The 21,566-nt window shown below is 36.6% G+C and overlaps 1 protein-coding gene across 7 annotated transcripts in view; it reads right to left on the reverse strand.

Moving 5' to 3' along the window:
* AP4S1 (adaptor related protein complex 4 subunit sigma 1) overlaps positions 1-21,566 on the reverse strand; it is a 49,049-nt gene that overhangs the window by 23,959 nt on the left and 3,524 nt on the right. For 4 of the 7 annotated variants that reach the window (XM_077127025.1, XM_077127024.1, XM_077127027.1 and 1 more), the window contains exon 2: positions 10,763-10,931. The exons of 2 other annotated variants lie outside the window; for them this stretch is intronic. In XM_077127025.1, coding sequence (XP_076983140.1) covers positions 10,763-10,838 — 76 coding nt within the window. In that variant the 5' untranslated portion in view covers positions 10,839-10,931. Of the gene's footprint in view, positions 1-2,881; positions 4,255-10,762; positions 10,932-21,566 lie in introns of those variants that run through there. One more of the 7 variants, XM_077127029.1, reaches the window with a different exon arrangement.

Here is a 21,566-nt window from a genome sequence, read left to right on the forward strand (position 1 = left end):
TTCCTTCCCACTAACTTCAAGAACAAGGATGATAAACAAGGACACTTTGAATTGAAACTCATGATGCAAGTTTAGAAAAGAGTGGCTGAAGGCATCGGAAGACTTGAATGTGTCTTTCTTTCTGCATGCTCAGAAGCAACTACACAAGTCATTTCTGTAGGATCCCATGGTAGTAATAAAGTAGAGAGGCACAACTGTAAACCATTTCTAATATAAAATATACAATGCCAAAAATGCAGAGATCTAGAGAAAAAAAATACATGTTTGAGATCTGAGCATGAATGCTCTAAGTACTTATCCTTGTTATTAGTCATGAGAGCAGGAGGGGGGTCAAATAATTATGAAACTGGGGAGGGAAATAAGGAGAAATACGTGGTCAGAGAAAAGGTATGACTGTCTGTTTATAAACTTTGCATTCTAAAACACACAGGGCTGGGGAAGATGTTTTCATGGCAAATTAGGGAATTTCACACTCAAAAGCCACTGTGAATACGTATGAAAAAATCAAGGGAGAATAAAAAAAGGAAGCTTCAATGGGGAAAGCATTACACAAAGGGTGGTAGGATGCTCTAGCGTGGAATCTAAAAAACCTCAAGTGGAAAAGAATGTAAAGGTTTACATTGTGACCCAGTACACAACTACATACAGAACTGCAACAGAAATTCTCAAAACAATATGTCCCCATATTATGTGTATTCACTCTGATATTTTCCAAGGTATTTCATTTAGTGAGCGGCTTGGATTACAGATATTTGAATTTTTCAAAACTGAGAATGTACATGAAAGATTTATCTATTTATTATATGTAAGACTTACATTAGAAGGAAATAAATAATAAATATATAACTTTAGTTAATGAAATACATATTGAAGTATTTGGGGGAAGTGTCCTGATGTCTATAATTTTCTTTGAATGCAAATTAAATTAAGTTAAATTAATGGATGGATATTTGGTTAGATATATGATTAAGAAGTATAGTAAAATGTTGATGTAAGAATCTAGGTAGTGGGTATATGGGAATTCACTGTAAAATTCTTTCAACTTCGCTGAATATTTAAAAATTATCATGATAAAATGCTGGGGAAAATGCTAGTTTTCAACCCACAGATTTTTTTTAAAATTAATAGACTTTTTTTTTTGGTACAGTTGTAGATAAACAGAAAATTTGTGAAGACAGTATGGGGAGCTTCCATATACCCCAAACCCAGTTTCCCCTATTATTAGCATCTTACATTAGCATGGTTCATTCATTACAATTAATCAACCAATACTGACACATTATTAACTAAAGTCTATACTCCATTCCTATTCCTTAGCTTTGACCTAATGTTCTCTTTCTATTCCAGGATCCCATCAGGATACCATGTTTATTAGTCATCAGGTCTCCTTAGATTCCTCCAGTCTGTGTCAGTTTCACAGACTTCCCTTGTTTTTCTTGACCTTGGCAGTTTGGGGAAATACCGGTCAGTTATTTTTTAGAGTGGCCCTCAATTTGGGCTTGTCTAATGCATTTTCTCCTGATTAGAATGGAGTTATAGGGGCTTGGAAAGACTATCACAAAGGTGAAGTGACCTTCTCATCACAGCACCCCAGGGGCCATGGCATGCACAGGGCATCACTGGGTTGAGGTGGTGCTTCCAGGTTCTCTACCACAAAGCTTCTCTTTCCCCTTTTCCTCCACTGTCTTCTTTGAGTCATTAAGTCCAGACCACAAGAGGAAGAGGACTAAGTCCCCACCTCATGGAGGGGAAGGTAGCTACATGCATTATTTGGGGTTCGTCTCTAAGGAAGATTTACTTCTTCTGCCCCATTTTTAAATTTGTGCAATCAGTTATCTATATCAGAATATTTTAATAATATTTATTAAATTTAATAATAATACTATTATTTTAGACTTTGGTTTATCTCCAGAACTATGTTACTTATTTTGTAGCTCAAATTGGGCCAGCTTTGGCAATTGGGAGTTCTTCCAGGTTGTCTGGTGTCTGTCTATCTCTGCCTCTTTCTGTGTCTCACAGACAGCTTCATTGAGCCATTCCTTACGATTCGCCTGTTTAAAGTATACAATTCAATGGTTTTTAGTATATTCACATATTTGTGCAACTACCATTACAGTCAATTTTAGAATATTTTCATTACCACAAAAAGAAATCCCATGCCCCTGTGACATCACAGGGGAATCCCCATACCCCTGTGATGTCACAGGATTCTTCCAACTTCCGGCCCTAGGCAACCATGAATCTACTTTCTCTCTTTACAGATTTGTCAATTCTAGATATTTCACTTAAATGGAATCATGTAGTATGTTGTCCTTTGTGACTGGCTTCTTTCACTCAGCATAATGTTTCAAGGTTCATTCATCTGGCTTCTTTTCATCTTTATCTATTCGGATGTTCTTTTTACTTAGTAATCCATGTGAACATAGAGTTTGGTGGTCTGATTTTGTGATAATATTATTTTATATATTTTCCTGTGCTTCTGCACAATCTTCCTAATTAATGATGTAAAAATGTTGAGAAAGTGTTCCTATCTATAATTACTTAACAATCCTCAATTCGTAGTTTATCATTCCATTTTTTCACTGTGATAAATATGCTGCTACAAACATTTTCATACATATAGATTTTTAATTATATCTTAGGGTAAATTCCCTAGAGTAGAATGCTTGGATTAAAGGGTAGAATCATGTTCATGATTTGGTTGTTGTATTCTCCCAGATTACATTGCCAAAGAGTATGGACAATTTAAAAGACCACTAACAATATATGCATTTGTGTTTCCCTATAACCCTATCAGCATTCTTATTCCTAACTTAATGCATATGAAGGGAAGAATGAAAGAAGTTAGTGTGCTAAAGTTTTCAAAAATCACATAAATTACCTCATTTAATCTTCTTCCCAACTCTGTGAGAGAGAGATTATTCTTGGTAGACAGCACAAGAGCTCGGTGCCAAAGGCTCCACGGGTAACGGCCAGAGGGCAGATACCAAAGGTCAAGTCCCGGAAGACTGCCCAAACCAGAGCTGGAAGGAGAAATCTAAAGCAGGTCCACAAGGACAGAGGCCAAGGAAAGAGTGGGAGCCCAAGCATGAGATCAAAATGAAGGGGACAAGGACCTAGGAAACCTGAGTTAGAATGGCTAAATGGGAGGTCCTTTGGATGAATTCTAGAACATATCTCCTCTGTGACCTTTGATAAGATCCAGCCAGGGCCTGCGGGTGGGCCAGATTCATTTAGAGATGCCAAAAGAGAATACGATTTAGCTATTCTCTTGATATTTGAGAGTTCATCTATCACATTTATGTTTAAACCACAAAGTTGCTGACATGTGTGCATACTTACATGGAAAGGTATAGAGGCTCTCTAGAAGGATATGTCCTGTGTCGGTTTGCCAGGGCTACTATGACAAACACCACATACTGGCTGGCTTAACAAGAATTTATTGTCTCGTGGCTCCAGAGGCTGGCAGTCCAAAACGAAGATGTTGGCAAGGCCGTGCTTTCTCCCTGGAGTCTGTAGCCTTCTGTGCTGGCTTGCCACAATCTTTAGGTTCCTTCCCTGCACTTCTGCGTCCCACCCCATCTTTCCTTGTGTTTGCTCTTCAATTTCCCCAGACTTCTGGCTTCTGGCTCTCACTTTTGCATCTGAATTTCCTCTATTGATAAGGCCTCCAGTCACAGGGGTGAAAGTCCACCCTGATTCACTGTGATTATAACTAAACAGGATTTTAGAAGATTCCATTCACAAATGAACCCATAATTTAACTGGTAATACATCTTCAAAGGGTACTATTTACAAATGAGTTCACACCCACAGTAAGGCAGATTAATACTAAGAACAAGTCTTTTGCTGGGGTGCATAACTCAATCTACAACAGGCACTGACCTTAAAGACACTGGTTATATCTTTGGAAAGATTGATTGAATTAGAGGTAGGAACTGGAGTACCAGGGTACATTATATATATCTACATTGTTGGAATACTTACGTGATTTTCTTTTTTCCCTGAGAAAGAAAAATTTGCCAATGTTGGAAATAGCTTTTCATTCATTCAACAAACATTTATTTAACGCCCACTGTGTACTGTGCAAGGATCTGGACTAAAATGTAGACCCTACAACGAGTTCATGGCCTAGTATAGCATTTTTTAACCTTTGGGTTCCAGTCCTTTAGTGGGTTCTGAAACTAAAAATCTGTGGGTCAGGGCTACACAGGTGGTTCAGTAGTAGAAGCACCTGCCACGCGGGAGACCAGGGTTCGATTCCCAGCCCATGCACTAAAAAGGTAAAAAAAAAAAAAAACAACTCTGTGGGACATATTAACTTTTAACGTAAAGCATAAAATAAATATCTATGCACTCATACTAATATAAATGAATAAATGAATAAATGGGGGAGAAGAGACACATCTCCCATTTAGAATTCCAAATAACTTATTGGAATTTAAAGAGACAGAACCCCAATCATTAAGTGTAGGCTGTACTCAGTAACTTCCTTCCAAAGAGTACACAGTGGACAGGGGGAGAATAAAAGAATAACTTGAAAGTGGAGAAAGCTGACAAATTCTCCCTCAGCCCCGGGAGGAAGGTGAATGGTCATAAATCACATCGATCATCTGTAGCCTTCGTGTGATGGGATGAAACTGGCTCTCCACCTCGGTGGCCTTTTTCCTAAAGACACCCAACAGTGCAGTCTTGAGAAAAATGTAAGACGAACCCCACACCATGGTTTGCCCTGCTCTGTTTCTCAAACTTGGGTGAACCAGGCTCATTTGCGGACCTTGGTGAAACCCAGGGGTCTGGGGAAGGGCCTGAGGTTCTGCATTTCTAACAAGCTCTCAGCTGCTGCCGATGCCAGGGCAGCGAGTAGACTCACCCAGGGGCAGGAAGCGCGCCTTTCTGAATATCAGACCAAATCAAGTAACATTGACTGAGTGCTTAACTAGGTACCAGGCAGCAAGGGAGAGAGGAAAACAGAAACAGAGGTATCACGGATAACTCCTTTCATTTGGTCGTGGACCTTAACCTATAGAACCCTGGGGAGGGCACTCTGGCTGTCACACGTTGCCCTGCACATCCGCACGTCCATGGAGCTGGCCGGGTGGTGGGCAGTGCGGCGGCTGTCTCAGGATCCCACGGGGGACCCTCCCAAAGCTGCAGACACATTGGAACACAGGGCCCTTTCTAGCAGGCAGAGAAGGACTATTCTTTTGTTAAGAATTTACCAGATGTTTTCTGAATGTTTTCATTTTACCTCAAGAAAGGATTTGGGCCCTTATGCCACATAATACACAAAAATTAACTCAAAATAGACCGCAGACATCCATATAAGATATAAAACATTTAGAAGAAACAGATAAGACCAAAAGCACTATCCACAAAAAACTCTGATAAACTGGACTTTATCACAATTAAAAGCATATACTTCAAAAGAGCTCATTAAGAAAAGAAAAGCCACAGTCTGAGAGAAAATATTTGCAAATCATATATCTGATAAAGAATTCATAACTAAAAAATGTAAAGATCTTTTATAACTCAATACCAGATAAGCCACACAACTGAAAACTGGTCAACAGATTTGAATAGTTATTTGAACAAAGAAGATATATGAGTGGTTAATAAGCAAGTGAAAAGATTTCAAAGCCATTAATCATTATGAAAATGAAAGTTAAAACCACAGTAGGATACTACTTCACACCCACTGAGATGGCTATAATCAAAAAAGGCACACAATAATGAGTGCTGGAAATGATGTAGAGAAACTGGGACTCTCATGTATAGCTGATGGGAATGCAAAATGTTATAGCTACTTGGAAAATGTTTGGCAGTTTCTTAAAAGTTAAACACAAATTTAACAAACCACTCAGCAACTCCATACCTAGTTATATATTCAAAAGAATTGAAAACATACATCTGTGCAGACTTTTTCAGAAATATTGGGAGAAGCATTATTCATAATAACCAAAAAGTGGAAAACAACCCAAAGGTCCACAGATGATTGGATTAAAGTATGTAGTATATTCATGCAATATAATATTTAGCTATAAAAAGGGAATAAAATCTGATTTTGGGGTGACACAAGAGTTTTGGTAATGATTGGCAGTGAAGGCAGCAAAACATTCTAAATACAATTAATGCCACCGACTTGTTTACTTATGCATACTTAAAATGGCAAATGTTATGAGATATATGTGACCACAATTAAAAAAAAAAAAAGGAACAAAGCTCTGATTGATACATGCTACAATGAGGATGAACATGTCCCCAAAAGTAAGATCTCTAAAGACTACAAGTAGACCAATGGTTCCCTACGTACCAGTCCAGGGATGAGAAATGCAGAGATGTGGGGAGCGACCGCTGATGTGTTTCAGGGTTTCTTTTTTTGGGGTGATGGACTTGTTCTAACAGGAGACTGTGGTAATATTTGTGCAATCTTATAATATCATTGAATTACACATTTCAAATGGATGGATTTCACAGTAAGTAAATTATACTTCAATAACGAAGTGAAAAAAAAATTGTTGGAAAAAAAGAATGTGCTGCCATGTTTTTCCCCACACCTGACACTCTTCCTAAGGGGCATTGTAGAGAATGGAAGAGGTATACTTGGGAGTGCATCAAGAAACATGAATGACTGTGAAATTAAATGCACAGTGCCTGGTCTGTGATGGGCAGACATACATTGGGCTCATCGTCCTGCCTGGAGCACTTGAAACCAACTCTAACTGCTCTCTAGGAGCACGATTTACCGGAGAGTCCAGAGCTACAATCAAATAAGCAGAAAAGGAAAGAAATACTAAAACGCACTGTGATTAACTCTGGGTGGTAGGATTATGGGCAATTTTTATTCTCTATCCTTACTTTGCTTCATTTCCCAAGGTTTAAAGATGTGATACTTTCCTGTGTTACACAGAAAAATAGTTTTTAAAATGTTGAGCTGAATTATGCAATTTTACACAAGTATCTAGCTGCAAAGTAAAGGTTTATTCTGAATAATGAAGTTGATATTTCATTTACTGTGACATTTCTAATTGCCATATTTCTTTAAAATACGTGTTTTGTTTTGTTTTGTTTTTAAATGGATGTGCTGAGCGCCTGGCATCAGAGTGGCCTAAGCACCGGACACGTGGGAATAACAACTGCTACGTTCTATTTGCCACTCCACATTGCTTCATTCTGTTAAGTCTCAAAGTAATTTAGCTCTTCCTGAATTTCTCCATCCCTAAAATGGAAGACAATAGTACAGGTCTTTAGTGGGTGCTTATCTAATTTGGAACATCCCCCGCAGAGTTCCTAATATGCTGTATACTGTTTTTTATTTACTAAAATAGTTTCTCTAACCTCAAAATTTACTTGAATTTGATGATTCCGTTTATTCCTCTGTCAAATGGGAATAATGATACCTAACTCACAGAGTTACTGTGAGGACTATGTGAGACAAAGGAAATGCAAAACAATCCAGAGAGTGCTGTTTTTCCTTCCTCTTCCTCTCCAGTGTTATAGATATTCTTCCTACTACAGTCCTAAAAGACAGGAAATTTGACTTCAGAAAGCCTGTCGTTTTTCCATCCCTCCCACCCTCTTCCTCTCTCAACTTCTCTCTCTCAAAATATTTTCTTTAGGAGTTGAGATTGAATTTTGGTAGTTTCAGCAGTGATTTTTACTTTCTGTGAGATCCCTGGATCGCTCAACAAATATTTCAACCATATTTACTGATATGGTTTTAAAATGGCTAAAAACATATTTTTAAATGTGAAATTGCAATCAAATTTGTGGGAATCTTTTTTTTTTTTTTTTTTTTATTAATTAAAAAAAGAATTAACAAAACAATTAGAAATCATTCCAATCTACAAAATTTGTGGGAATCTTGAAGCTATCAGTTCTGCAGAAAAAATAGAAAACTACTCTGAGAATAAATATTAATAATCTGATCTATCATTTTTCTAGCAATATACCTGAAAATTTTCTGAAGTTTCCTGTGACGCTCAGATCTCAATCTAAAGCCGTTTTGGTAAAAGGATCAAAAAGTCTCATCAAATGTTGGTCCAAGATACAATGTAAGTCTAAATAATTGTGGTTATTTATCACTTTAACATATACAGAACAGGCAAGTTGGAAGATTTAATGAAAAGGGTAGATAACTGTATTTTGGGGGCCATTCGACTATCAGCCTTCCTATATTAAATTAGGGGGGTGAGCTGAAGAAATTTTGAGCAATAGGATTCAGGCTGGGGAGAAAAGTCATATTTCAAAAGCTGAGGATGAGGAATGTATATACTATAAATAGACCATTACTTTGCCTGATTCAGAGCACTTGTTTACATTTATTCATTAGTCATTTGTGTATGTGTATGTGTGCGTGTATGTGTGTGTGTATGTGTGTGTGCGCGCGCGCGTGGCATTGGGGATGGAGGGGTTGAGAGTAGACTTTCAAGCAGTCATTTGCCAGAGAGATAATGAAGACCCCAATCTGGGGGGACTGGGAGGCTGGCGGCAATGCTTAAGGTAAAGTTTAAAGATAGAAATTATTAATGGCAAGAAAGCTTGTTCAACCTTCCCATTAATTCATCAAAGCACACTCTTTTTCTTTAAAATTACCTCTTTTCTTATTTGGTCTTACTGTCAATTGCAATTCATTATTATTATTATTCTGCAATTTAAAAATTACATTGAAACAGGGAGTTACATTTTTCCTTTGACAAAATATGGGCATGGGTTAGAAATGGTGATAAAAACACCCCTGTGGGGATAATCTGATTCAAAATTGTTGGGTTAAAATTAGCCACATAAAATAGCAACTAAAGAGACAAAGACAATTAAATGCAATACATGATCCTGGACCAGATCTAACAATGGAGGAGAAAAGGCCCAAAGGGACATTATTGGGATATAAGAAAAAAATTGGACTGTAGACTGTAAACTTTACATCAATGCTAAAGTTATTGAACTTAATAACCGTACTAAGATGCTTACCTAAGTGAACAGCCCTGTTCTTTGGAAATGTACATGGAAGTATTATTATTACGTGTTCAAGGTGCATGATGGATACATCCTACTCTTAAATGTTTAGAAAATTGGTAGATACAGACACGTAGATGGATAGGTATAAGATGATACTGCAAATGTGGCAAAATGTAAGAACTGGTGAATAGGGGTATCTAGGGGTGGGAAGGGATGTTGGTGTTCTTTGGGTAGTTTTGTATTCTTTTTTCAACTGTCCTGAAAGTCTGAAATTATCTCAAAATTAAAAGATTAAAATAAAAAAATTTAGGCACACAGATGAAATATTTGTGCTTAGATTTAAAATCTTTATCAGATTTTTGGATTAAAGGATATCCAATATCTTAACTTTAGAGAAGAGGCAACAGACGCCAGAGAGGTCGAGGTCTCTTGGTTCCATCATCCAGGACTCGCCATTGTGACGTTACTGCTGTCTATAGGCAGGGACACCAGAAGAGAAAAACTAGAATCACGACGCTATTACTTCCCATTCCTATTAAATGGGAAACCAAGTTTTCCCACTCAAAGTGGAAATATTTCAAAGCAAATGTTCTGATTATGACAAATATAACTTTTACATTTCTCTAAGTTATCTAATTTTGCTAATTCTTATTGCATATCTGATTTTTTAATGAAAACTGTAAAAGACAAATAGATTTTTCTTATACAGTATGTTTTCTTCCACTTCTGATGAACAGTGATCTCCTAATAACATTGCATTAGGAGTCAAATGACAAGCCTGTAATTGCTTTTACAAAGTCAAGTGCAATGTTACAGATTTTGAATTCAAATCAAACCTCACCAAGATGCAGAGGAATCCTACTTTACATATCTCTGAGAAGTTGGACATAAATTGAGTTTAAGTGTGCTACTGGAATTAAGGAGAATGTTTCTGTAAGACAATCAACTCAGTAATTTATCTGCAATTAGTCTTTTATTCTAATGCTCCTATTACCTAACACACAAATTACCAAGTGAATATTTTTTCCTACAAAATATACTGGAAAAATAATACTATAAAACTACAGCTATGTATTAAAATTAAGTTCTTCCTAATTTTAAGTTTTTCCTGAGCTAAAATATTTTTTCCTACAAAATAGACTGGAAAAATAATACTATAAAATTATAGCTATGTATTAAAATTATTAAGCTTTTCCTAATTTCAAAGTTTTTCCTGAGCTAAAAATCAAACACTAATAAAAACTACCTTAATATTCTAGAGGCCTGGCAATATCATTTAGAAAATTATGGCTACAATACAAATTATTTTTGCAGATGCTAGCGTTAAAGAAGCAATGAGACATAAAATGATTATATTACACTCCAATTTGGGGATCATTTTACCCACTCAACAGGACATACATTCTTTGTTAGTGACATAGTTACAATGAACTCTAATTCGAATGTGTTAGAATGCCCCCAATGTTTGATGGAAGTGTTTAAAGATGTCCAAGAGTATAGCTTCAAAGGTATTATTCACTCTTTGTAATATAATGTGTTAACATGACCCAGCTAACATCTCAGGATAAGAGGATGAGAGCAAAAGAAAACATTTTCACAGTGCTTATCAGATGCTGTTCTAAACACTTTATCTACATTCATTTAATCCTCATAATAACTCTTTGAGATAGATACTGTTTTATCTGCACTTTAAAGATCTGAAAACTTAGTCACTTGCCAAAGGCCATCCAGTGAAGTGATGGAAGAAGGACTAATTCCAGATAGTCTGGCCCCAGCATCTGTGTTCTCACCCCCTGCTCAGTACCTCTCAGTTTGTCACAAGAGTCTAGGTCTTCAGTAACGCTGTAGATGTGACCAGGGACGCACAATTTCACCTCCATCACTAGTGAAAAATCTAGCACCGGCCAGTTGTACTCTGTCTACAAAAGCTTTTACAGGATATTATGCATGTTTTGGCAGCTTCAATCTTGACCCTGGAGCATATCACAAAAGGCATAATGGTAAAGGATTATTCACTTGTGGTCCACCTCAACATGGAGCTAAAATGCCTCAGAAGTGGCTAACTCAGATAATGCAAAAATTTAGGACAATCAAAATCACACTTTCACATTCAATGGACTGGGTTTAACATTTGCGATTAGTCTTACTACTTCCAGAAGTTCTTAAATTTGATTTGCTGCATTAGTGAATTCAGCTAATCTCTCTATCTACTGCCAAAAAAATAAAACACATTAGGCAAATGCTGTCCAAGGCAAGTTTACAGGCACATATCTGGATTTAGTACCATTCTCATTTAGATCAGATGTCAGGGAGGAAAACGGAGCTTTTCAGATGGCCAACTTGGCTGCCCTTTGCCCAGAAACACATTTTGCTATTTTTAATTTCACTATAAACTGTAGCAGCGTGTTACCAAGTCAAGAAGAAAATGTAATAAATAGGAAATTAAAGTTGTTAGACAAGAGCCTGCCCAATTGTTGCCCAGAGGATATTCATTCTTAAATGTATTCTCCTTTATATCTCACAGTCTTTGCATATTAATATAACAATGATTTTAATACCAGTCAAATAAAAATATATCAACAGCATGCCTCAATAACCTGAGGTTAAATAGCAGGCATTTAAAGATTTTTAAACACAAGCAAGAAGAGAGGCAAGTTGGTGGTGATGATGGCACAGTAATTTCCCTGGATCTACTCACAAAGAGTGGTTTCAACCCGAATAGCAAAAGAAAACATCTACAGGCAACACCCTTACCAAAACCAAGTGAAGAAGGCATCCCTTTTAACTCAGGAACAATAACAGATAGGACAAAACTACTTGGGGCAAGAAGAACCAGGAGTGACAGTGGTTGTGCTGGCAGTAGGGGAGGACTGGAAAAGTGGATCTATGACGGTCAAAAAAAAACCAAGGAACCCAGAAATCGCCAACAAATACTCGCCCAAAGGGAGGGGCCCCATTCGAAAGGTGAACCCCACAAGAATCACGGTGGGAACTGGGTCCCTTCTGCAAATGAGTGTCAGGAAAGACGCAGGGTGCTGAGGCAGCCAGGACCCTCAAGGCTCTCAGAAACACCCAGTGGAAACTTCTTTGCAGAAGGACAGACTGTTGGGGGTAGAACACAATTCAACAGGGTAGGAGCATGGGGGAAAGCAGGGAGAAGAGTCTGAGGGCAGTTTCAGGAGCCAGAAGAAATAGATCTAAAAACTACTGGAAAGGTGGCTGCATTGTGAGGTCGAGGTTTTGAAAGACTTCAGGGTAACAGCTTCAGAGGGAAGCCCGGGTGCTGGGTAGTCAGATCTCCCACCCAGCACCCCTGCTGCCTAGGAACCTCTTCCTCAAAGGAAAGAAAAAAGGAATCCAATCCGCATACACCCATCAACAAAAAAGGGTTGCCTTCAAACCCTGTTCAAAAATATTGTAAGAAAAGCTAGGATAAGGATCTGAATGATGCACTTACAGAAAATGGAGAAACATTGAAAAATGTGGCCACAGAGCAGATGAAAACTGTCACCTACTCTTTCACAGTGAGCTGAAGGAAAAGAAAGATACATCAGGCAAATATAAACAAAAAGGAAGCACAATCTTGATATCTGACAAGGTAGACTTGAGACCAAAAATCATTAATAGGGACATTAGTAATGCTAAAGGCTATTAATTCACAATGATAGAACAGCTATTAATATCTATGTACTTGAGATCACAGCAACACATTTCATAAAACAGAAACTACTGGAGATGCAAAGAGAAATAAACAGGAGCATGCTAATAATAGACACTTGAACAAATTTCTCTTAGCCTAAGATAGAACAAGAGGACAAAATCTTTCCTTCCCCATATAGATTCTGTATATGGGACTACCCATGCAGTCTCGGAATATGCCTACTTGATCATAATCTATTACTGTTTTAAAGATCTGTTGGTTTCTGTCTGCTAATACTTAAGGCTTTTGAATCAGTATAAGTGAGATTGGTCTGCAGTTTTCTTTTATCTTGCAATCTTTTTCAGATTCGAATTTTGGGTTACGTGGTAAAAGTACTCTTAAGTGTATTAGAACCTGTTTTCTAAAGTACCTACACTACTTGCATCCCACACACAGTGTGTGAGAATTCCAGTTAATCTACATCCTTACCAGCAAACCATGGTATTGTCAGTCCTTTTTAACCATTCTAATAGATGTGTAGTGGTGTCTTCTCATAGTTTTAATGATTATTTAATTAATCTTTTCCTGCGCTTATTTGCCATCAGTATACATATTTTTGGCAAAGTGTTTATTTAGCTCTTTCACCCATTTACTTTTATTTATTTATTTATTTATTATTTATTTATTATTATTGAACCATTTATTTTTACTTAGGTTGTTTGTTTTATTATTGATTTGTAAGACTTTTTTAATATCTTGGATACAAGTGTTTTATTAAATATATGTTTGCAAATAGAAAAAAAAGGTATTTTTTTTACATGGGCAGGCACTGGGAATCGAACCCAGGTCCTCTGGCATGGCAGGCAAGCATTCTTGCCTGCTGAGCCACTGTGGCCCACCCAGAAGGGATTTTTTTTAAGCAGTGGTGGGATAACTACATAGCTACATAAAAACCATAAAATTTGATCAATTTTTAATGGGTTAGACATCTAAATGTAACAAATGAAACAAAAATATTCTAGAAAACTTGTGTGGAGTCCATTATAAATTGAGAAGGGAGAAAATTTTTCTGCAACTCAAAATCCAGAAGCAATAATGGAAAAGATTCCTAAATTTGACTACATAATAAAAAGTTTGAATGACCCTATGCTAAGGAGAAAGACATCTCTACTTCCAAACATTGAAAAAAATATTTGCAACATATATCACAGACAGTGGGTTAAAATGCCTATATAAAGAACTTAAAAAGTTGAGGAAAAGACCAACAATTCTAATTAAAAATGGGCAAGAGATATGAACAAATAGCATGCAAAGAACTGCAAATGACCCTTAAAGATAGAAGAAGATGCTCACTTTGCTCATAATATAAGAAATACAAATTAAAAATACATTGTTATACCACGTTTTATCTTCCTTTTTTTTACTAAATGGTCAGTTAGGAAGTCTATACTATACATTACTAGTGGGAATACAAAATCGTTCTATATATAAATATACACTTTGACCAAGCAATCCTACTTCTAAAAACCTGTCAGAGATAATGTGGCAAAAATTAAAAGTGAAATATGTATAAGACTATTAATTATAGCACTATTTATGAAAAATAAAAAAAACTGGAACCATTTCCATTAATAAGGGATTGGCTGAATAAAGAATAGCAAATACATTCAATGGAGTACTATGAAGCTGCAAAAAGGAATGAGGAAGATTTCTTTATACAGCTTTGGTATTATCTGCAGGACACATTGTTAAGTTAAAACAGTATGGTAGAAAACTGTTTCTATTATGACACCTTCCTATAAGGGAAGGAATATACATATATTTATGCTTGACATAAATATTTTATTTTCGAACATAATCAAATTATAAACCAAAACCGATAAAAATGGTCACCTATGGAGAAGGGAAGAAATAGGGTTTGACTGGGACAGAACTGAAAGTAGACCTCTTTGAATATATCAAAATTATATAAATTTTGATTTGAAAGAATATAAAATCCTAAAAATAAAAAAACAAACAGATAAATGAACATAAGTATGTACCAAGTGACATTAAAATACAGTATTTTGTTTTTATATGCCTAATGGAATATCGGAATATATCCTAAAGACAAAAAGAACCAAAAAGAATACTAAACTGCATTCAGTGGATTGTTGGTAATAACATTGAAACTACATATTGTATATATATATATATTTGTGTGTATATATGTAAAACTAATTATTCTAATGTGATTAGGAACCAAGATTTTTAGGAAAAAAAAGATGCAAATATATAAAGGAAAAGAAGTGAAGACCTTGTGATCTTTAATTGGTATTAGAACTATTATATGAATGAACAATTTATTTCTCTCTTTCTATAAAACTTTATATATCTAGCTCTATCTACTGAAAAAGGCTAGAAGCAATGGACTGCCCCAAGTACCCAAGTTATGTTCTTATAAACACCACTCCCACTGAAACAATTCAGGGTTACCGTTTGCAAAAAATAGCCGAATCCAAGTCTGGGGCTGAAAATATATAGGATGCTCTTAGGATTCCTTGTGCCAGAAAGCAATCAAACCTGACTGGGATCATGTCAAATGGGCACAGAAGCCAACTCAGAGTAGCTTCCACTGACTAATTAGGGGCGCCTTTAGGCATAAAAAAGAATGCACTAAATGGTGTCTTCCCTACCCCCAACGAAACTTCACTGATTCCCTTTCAAGTTTGGGGGCATGAATTCATTATTCCGAAATTTTAAAGTAAAGGGAAAGGATCAAACATTTAATTCGCCTTTTATTTTTAAGATGCAAATGACTACAATAATATCTGACACTTCCTACAATGCAATTCTGACTTGACCCAGTTAGGCCCGAGTCCAAGTGCTAAGGGCAGTCGTCTAGAAGGCTGCCTTTCAGAAGCCAGCTGCAAGATGGCAAGTTCACTGAGCCACCTTCATTTCTGACCAACTGGCTACAAATTTGGGGATTCCCAAGCTCTCCGTTTCGATAATTTGCTAGAACAATTCAAAGAACTCAGGAAAATGCTAACCTTATAATAACAGTTTTCGTGTAGCAGTAAGGATAAAAATCAGGAGCAGCCGAAAGAAGAGGCCAGAGGGTTGGGAGGGTGTCAAATGGCAAAGCTTCCCTGTCCTCTCTGTGTAAATAAAGAATGTATCACTCTACCAGTAAGTACACTGTAGTGTATTATCAGTTAACGGAAGCTCCCCGGAGCCTCAGTGCCTGGGTTTTTACTGGGGTTTCATTAAGTAGGCATGATTGGTGGAATCAACGCCCATGTGACTGAACTCAGCGTCTAGACCCCTCCTCCTCTGGTAAGTCAAACTGGCAAAACCTGGTACAAAGCGCCCACCCCTTGATCACACTGCTGGTCTTTCTGGTGTGGCCAGCCCCGACTCTAAGACTACCAGTGTGGCTGTCCCCAGCCTATCATCTTGTTAGCAAAAGCTATCAGATGTGGTCCAGGGGCCCACTATGAAAGTTCAAAAGATTTAGAGATTTCCCTGCCAGGAGCCACAAAGGACAGATTTCTTTTTGGAGGCCAAATTCATTACTATACAGAAGGTAATCAAATAGTTTATGATGTAATGTTCTTATTTATATAAGAATTCTGGTCCATAAATGCAGAAGAAATGATAAAATTAGAAAATTATTCTATTGTAATCACTAATAAAGGGTGTAGGCAATAATTATCAATGGTCAACAAAACCATTAAATAAAATATAGATAGAGCAATAGCTAGATCAGGCTGATTAAATTTAGTAACATTACTAAAACTGGGACAACTGGACATTATGTGCCCCCCGGTATGATGCAACAGGAAGCACAATGATTCTTCAATGGAGAAGTACTTCTGCCAAAAAAATTAGAACCTGAGCCAAACTTAACATCTGGATCTAAGTTCTAGTTTACAGAAAATATGGAGAGGAATATGTTAAATGACAACATAAGAATGCAATTAGCCATATGTGCGAAATTCTACAGGACAAATGACCTAATCTCTTAAATACATAAATGCCATGGCGATAGTGAGGGAGGACAAGAGGGCAAATGAAAAGAAGACATAAAGCACATCAACCAAATGAAATGTGTGGATCTTATTTGGAACCTGATTTGAAATTACCAACTCTTAAAAAAAAATGTTTTGGTGATAAATGGGGAAATCTGAATATGGTCTGGAGATTAGATTGTATTAAGGAATTAGCATTAATTTCGTAGGTGTGATAATGGTATTATGGTCTGTTTAAAAAAAGTCCTCATCTGTTAAAGATACTTACAGAAGTATGTACTAATGAAATAATTTGATGTATGGGATTTAGTTTACAATATTCTACCAAGAAGAAAAAAATGAGATAGAGGAAATAAGTAAACCTTGATAACTGTTGAGAAGGGGTGTTCATTATATCATGTTTTCTATTTTCGTTTGACAATTTTTAAAATAAAAAGTTAAATTAAAAAAAAGTTTATATACCACACACTTATTTTTAAAAATCCAATTGTTATACTAAAACTTATAAAGCAAAACCAATGGGGTAGTAAGAATTATTTGTAAATGTCTCTAAAAGAATTCGTCAATCATTTTTTGATGGGCCAATTCTCATGCGCTTTAGATTAGTCTCTTAGACTATGTTGTTATTAAAAGAGATGTTTTTGTGAATTTTAGCCAAAGTTAAAAGATTATACAGAGAGAGCACTGTCTGTAACTTAGGTTTCCTGGGCAAGGTGTCCATGTCAGGTATTATTTTTTGGAACATTCACCCCTGCTGCTCTAACATGAGACAAGCTACATTTCTAAGCTTGTTAAATTACTACTTCAGAAACTTTTGGCAATTTCCCAGTTAAATCTTCCAGTCAATCTGTTCTCATATTTACAGACCTGGCTGTTCACTTTTAGCCAATAATCCAGGAAGGGCTTGACTCTAGGCAATCCTTTTTTTTTTCTTTCAGTTTTGACATATCTATGAATTAGCTATTATACAATATCATCACAGCCTATGCCTTTTTGACTCACATTACCTAGGAGACAATTTGGGAATTAACTTGGACTAGAATTTTATATAGCATGCTGAGTTTCCTAAAGGCTTTGGTGTCTATTTTTTTTATAATCTGTGATGGCCTTTTCCCTTTTCTTTTCCACACAGTATATATTATTTCAATGGTTCCAGTGTCCTGCATATATTTCTACAATTTTCTTGACACAGGCAATTACTGTAATGAGAAGTGGATATCTGATTTTATTTAGCAGAATAAACCACGGTGCAAGTCAAAGCTGCCTCCTCCTTTTTTCTCTTTCCCTTTTTTCTTTTCATTTGCATTCTAGTGTAAGCTCCTATGGTTTTTGAACATATCAGCTCTTCTCAAAGATCTTCCTCTGGGCTCTAATATTTGTTTGCACTTTGTGAATGTAAATATTTATCATTTCCCTGGTCAAATTACCCCAAAACTACCTGAAAATGATTTCAAATGTATAAATGATTTGGGAACCAGAGACAGTAATATTGACCCATTGATGGGATCGTAGAAGGCAGGATAGTGAAGGGAGACTTTCTTTTTGTTTCCAAATACACATTTACACTCACTGATGTAAGAGTGGGGACCACTTCCTATTCTATTAAAGACGGGAGCTGAAGTGACTGAAAACACTTATCTCAGCTTCTGTTTTACTCCCCCATGGAGATAAGATGTAAAAAGGTGAGATTAATGTTTGCAAACCAGTTTGAACCCTTCGGTAAAAGGAGGTCAGGTACATAGCTCACAAGTATAAAACTGGATATATAGGGAATAAGAGAGCAATACAGGTCTCAAAGGTAGGGTCAAAACTCTTTTCACCGGAGTCAGAAACTAGAATGCAGGTTATCAGGGACTGGGGTGGGGGAGGGGAATGGAGCGTTCATGCCTGATGGGTGTGGAGTTTCCCTGTGCGGTGATGGGAAAGTTTTGGTAATGGATAGTGGTGGTGGTAGCACAACAACGTGAATGTAATTACCACCAGTGAATTAGTATCTAAAATGGGAAATTTCAGGTTATATACATTTTACCAGAATAAAAATTTTAAGAAAACTACACAATTGCATAACACAAACAGTAAACCTACACTATGGACTACAGTATAATAATTATAATAATGTTCCATCAATTGTAACAAAGGTTATCACACTAATGCAAAATATTAAGGAATGGGAACTCGGTGTGTGTGTGTGTGTGTGTGTGTGTGTGTGTGTGTATGTGTGTATGGGAACTCTGTACTTTCCACGTGGCTTTTCTGTGTACCTACAACTACTCATATATAAAAAAAAAAAAGAAAGAAAACAACTGTCTTTTTACATTAAGCTCTGAAATAACTGATAAGAAGGCATCTGAGTGTTAAGTATTCTTTTTTTTTTTTCAGGGGGTCTGAAGCTTGAGTTTATTTCAGACAGACTTCAGACCAAGTATTCTTGATTTATTTAAAGTCTGTAATTCCTTAATATACGTTTGCTGACTTAATATATGCACATGAAATAAAACAAGCTCCATTCTAGTCAAAGGAAGAATAAGCAAAGACATGTCCAAGGTTAGCTAATGGGGGAAAAAAAACCCACTAAAACTAAAATTCTGAACTGATTAAAGATATAGGCATTTTTTTTTTCTTGGAACATCTGCATCTATTCAGAAAAAGAAATAAAACGAAAACAGAAAAAAAATTCATACATACCATACATTACCCCTCCTTTTCGTTGATCACTAGCATTTCAAACTAAATTTATTTTAACACTTGTTCCCCCATTATTTATTTTTATTCCATATGTTCTACTTGTCTGTTGACAAGGTAGATAAAAGGAGCATCATTCAGAAGGTTTTCACAGTCACACAGTCACACTGTGAAAGCTATATCATTATACAATCATCATCAAGAAACATGGCTACTGGAACACAGCTCTACATTTTTTAGGCAGTTCCCTCCAGCCTCTCCATTACATAGATAATAGGCATTTTAAAGGTCATCTGTAGTAGGCTGAAAGTGACGGAATCTTCTGGGAATGAAGAAGGGAAGATGGACTGATAAAAGACAAAACAAAAAGGAAGTTTCAAAGGTGAGACTGAGAAACAGGAAATGACTCAGCCAGTTTAGGGAGGGAGTTCCAGTTAGGTGAGTTGTAGGTGATAAAGTCACCTGGGAGTGCTCATTACTTACAGAGGACAAGATTCTAGGCGCTCACTGTAGCATGTCCTCATGAGTCATGGGCATAAAACTCAACATCAAGAATCTACAAAACATTCTCCCAGCAGAGGAGAAAACCTTGGTGTTCTTAACTTTTAATACCCAGAGCATTCGCTCATCGACTTTAAGAGGTAGCTGGCACAACTAATAAAAATGATTAAGATCAAGGAAAAATATTCATATTAATATAAACTTAAGTTATTCATCAGTCATTTAAGAATCAATGTACCAGATACTGAAGGTACAGTTGAGAACCAGAAGGGCAGTAGAGTGGCTTAACAACAGGAATTTATTAGCTAGCAGTTTCAGAGGCCTCTTTCCTGGGTCAAAATCTTTTTGTTGGCTGACAATCTTTGGTTTTCTGTCACATGACAATGCTTATGACAGCATCTTCTCCTTTCCTTTCCAGATTTTATTGACTTCCGGCTTCTCACTGCTCTCCATTGCTTTCCTTTCCGAGTCCAATTTCTTTTGTTTCTAAGGACTTCAGCCCTATTGGATTAAGGTCTACCCTCATTCAAGTTGGGTCCAACTTAACTAATATCTTCAAAGGTCTTATTTACAAATGGGTTCACATCCACAGGAAAAGCGGCTGGGATCTGAACAGTCCTCTTGAGCAAGACAAGATTCAATCCTCAACAGTCTCTAAATAATTTAGGGATCTTTAAAACTTCCTGGAGGAAGTAATGCTTGACCTGAGTTTTCAAGGAAGACAGGAAAGAAAGGCAATGGGGTATGGCCTGTGTTTAGTCACTGTGAAGGAATAGGCCTTATGCATTTGAGGAACCCAAAGCAGTGCGATTTGGCTGAAGAGAAAAGTGCTGTGGGGTGGGTGTGATGGAGTGATGGTAGTTTAGGCTATAGTGAGAATTTAATACTTGAAGGACCATATTTTAAATGCTTAGCTAAAATTTGGGGCTTTAACCTAAAAGCCTTGGAGATCACTTAAACAATTTAAGCAGGGGAACGACAGGGTCCAGTTTGCTTTTTAGGCAGCTGTGGTAGTGGGAGCTGAGGGGAGAGTAGAGGTGGAAAGGTTTAAACTAAGGCATGGATGGAGATAATGGAGTAGACATAAAGGATGTTAAAAGAGATCAGATGTAGGGGCTAAGTGAAAGGCACTAGAAGACTTCCAGGCCTCAGGTTTGGATCTAGTGCCACCTAATAAGATAGGTAATAGAAGAGGAGCAGAGCTTTCAGATTTTTTTTGAGGGTAGGTGAGGAAGAAAAGACAGAAATTCTAAAGTGAGCTTGAGGTATCAGGGAAACACAAATGCACATTTTTCCTCTTCTTTTGATGCTACCATCAGGGAGGTGAACTACACTATCTCAAAAAATGTTTCTTAAGTGTATATGGGTCTAATTTCTGAACTTACATCTGAACTTCTTAAGTGTATATGGGTCTTCTGAACTTTTTTATGCTATGAGACTCTCCCAAAAGTTAATAGGATTTAATAAATGGGTGAATGTTAGTTGTGACCGAACTTGCAACTAACATACATGTATATATATTCTTCATATATATAGGAAGAAACTTAATAGTACTGTGATCTAAGACCATATTTCATGCGTAAATAAAATAACATGGGGAACAAGTTCAAGATGGCTCTCCATTAAAATGTTAGAACAGTAAACTGACAAGATTTATCAACAAGATAAAATAAGATATATTTTTATCTCTTTGAAATTAGATCCTAAATGGAAGTGTATATTCCATAGTGAAAATTTTATTGGCTTTTGTAATAAAGAAAAAAATTCTTAAA

This window comes from Tamandua tetradactyla, chromosome 14, assembly GCF_023851605.1.
Source record: "Tamandua tetradactyla isolate mTamTet1 chromosome 14, mTamTet1.pri, whole genome shotgun sequence".
Classification (NCBI taxonomy): Eukaryota; Metazoa; Chordata; class Mammalia; order Pilosa; family Myrmecophagidae; genus Tamandua; species Tamandua tetradactyla.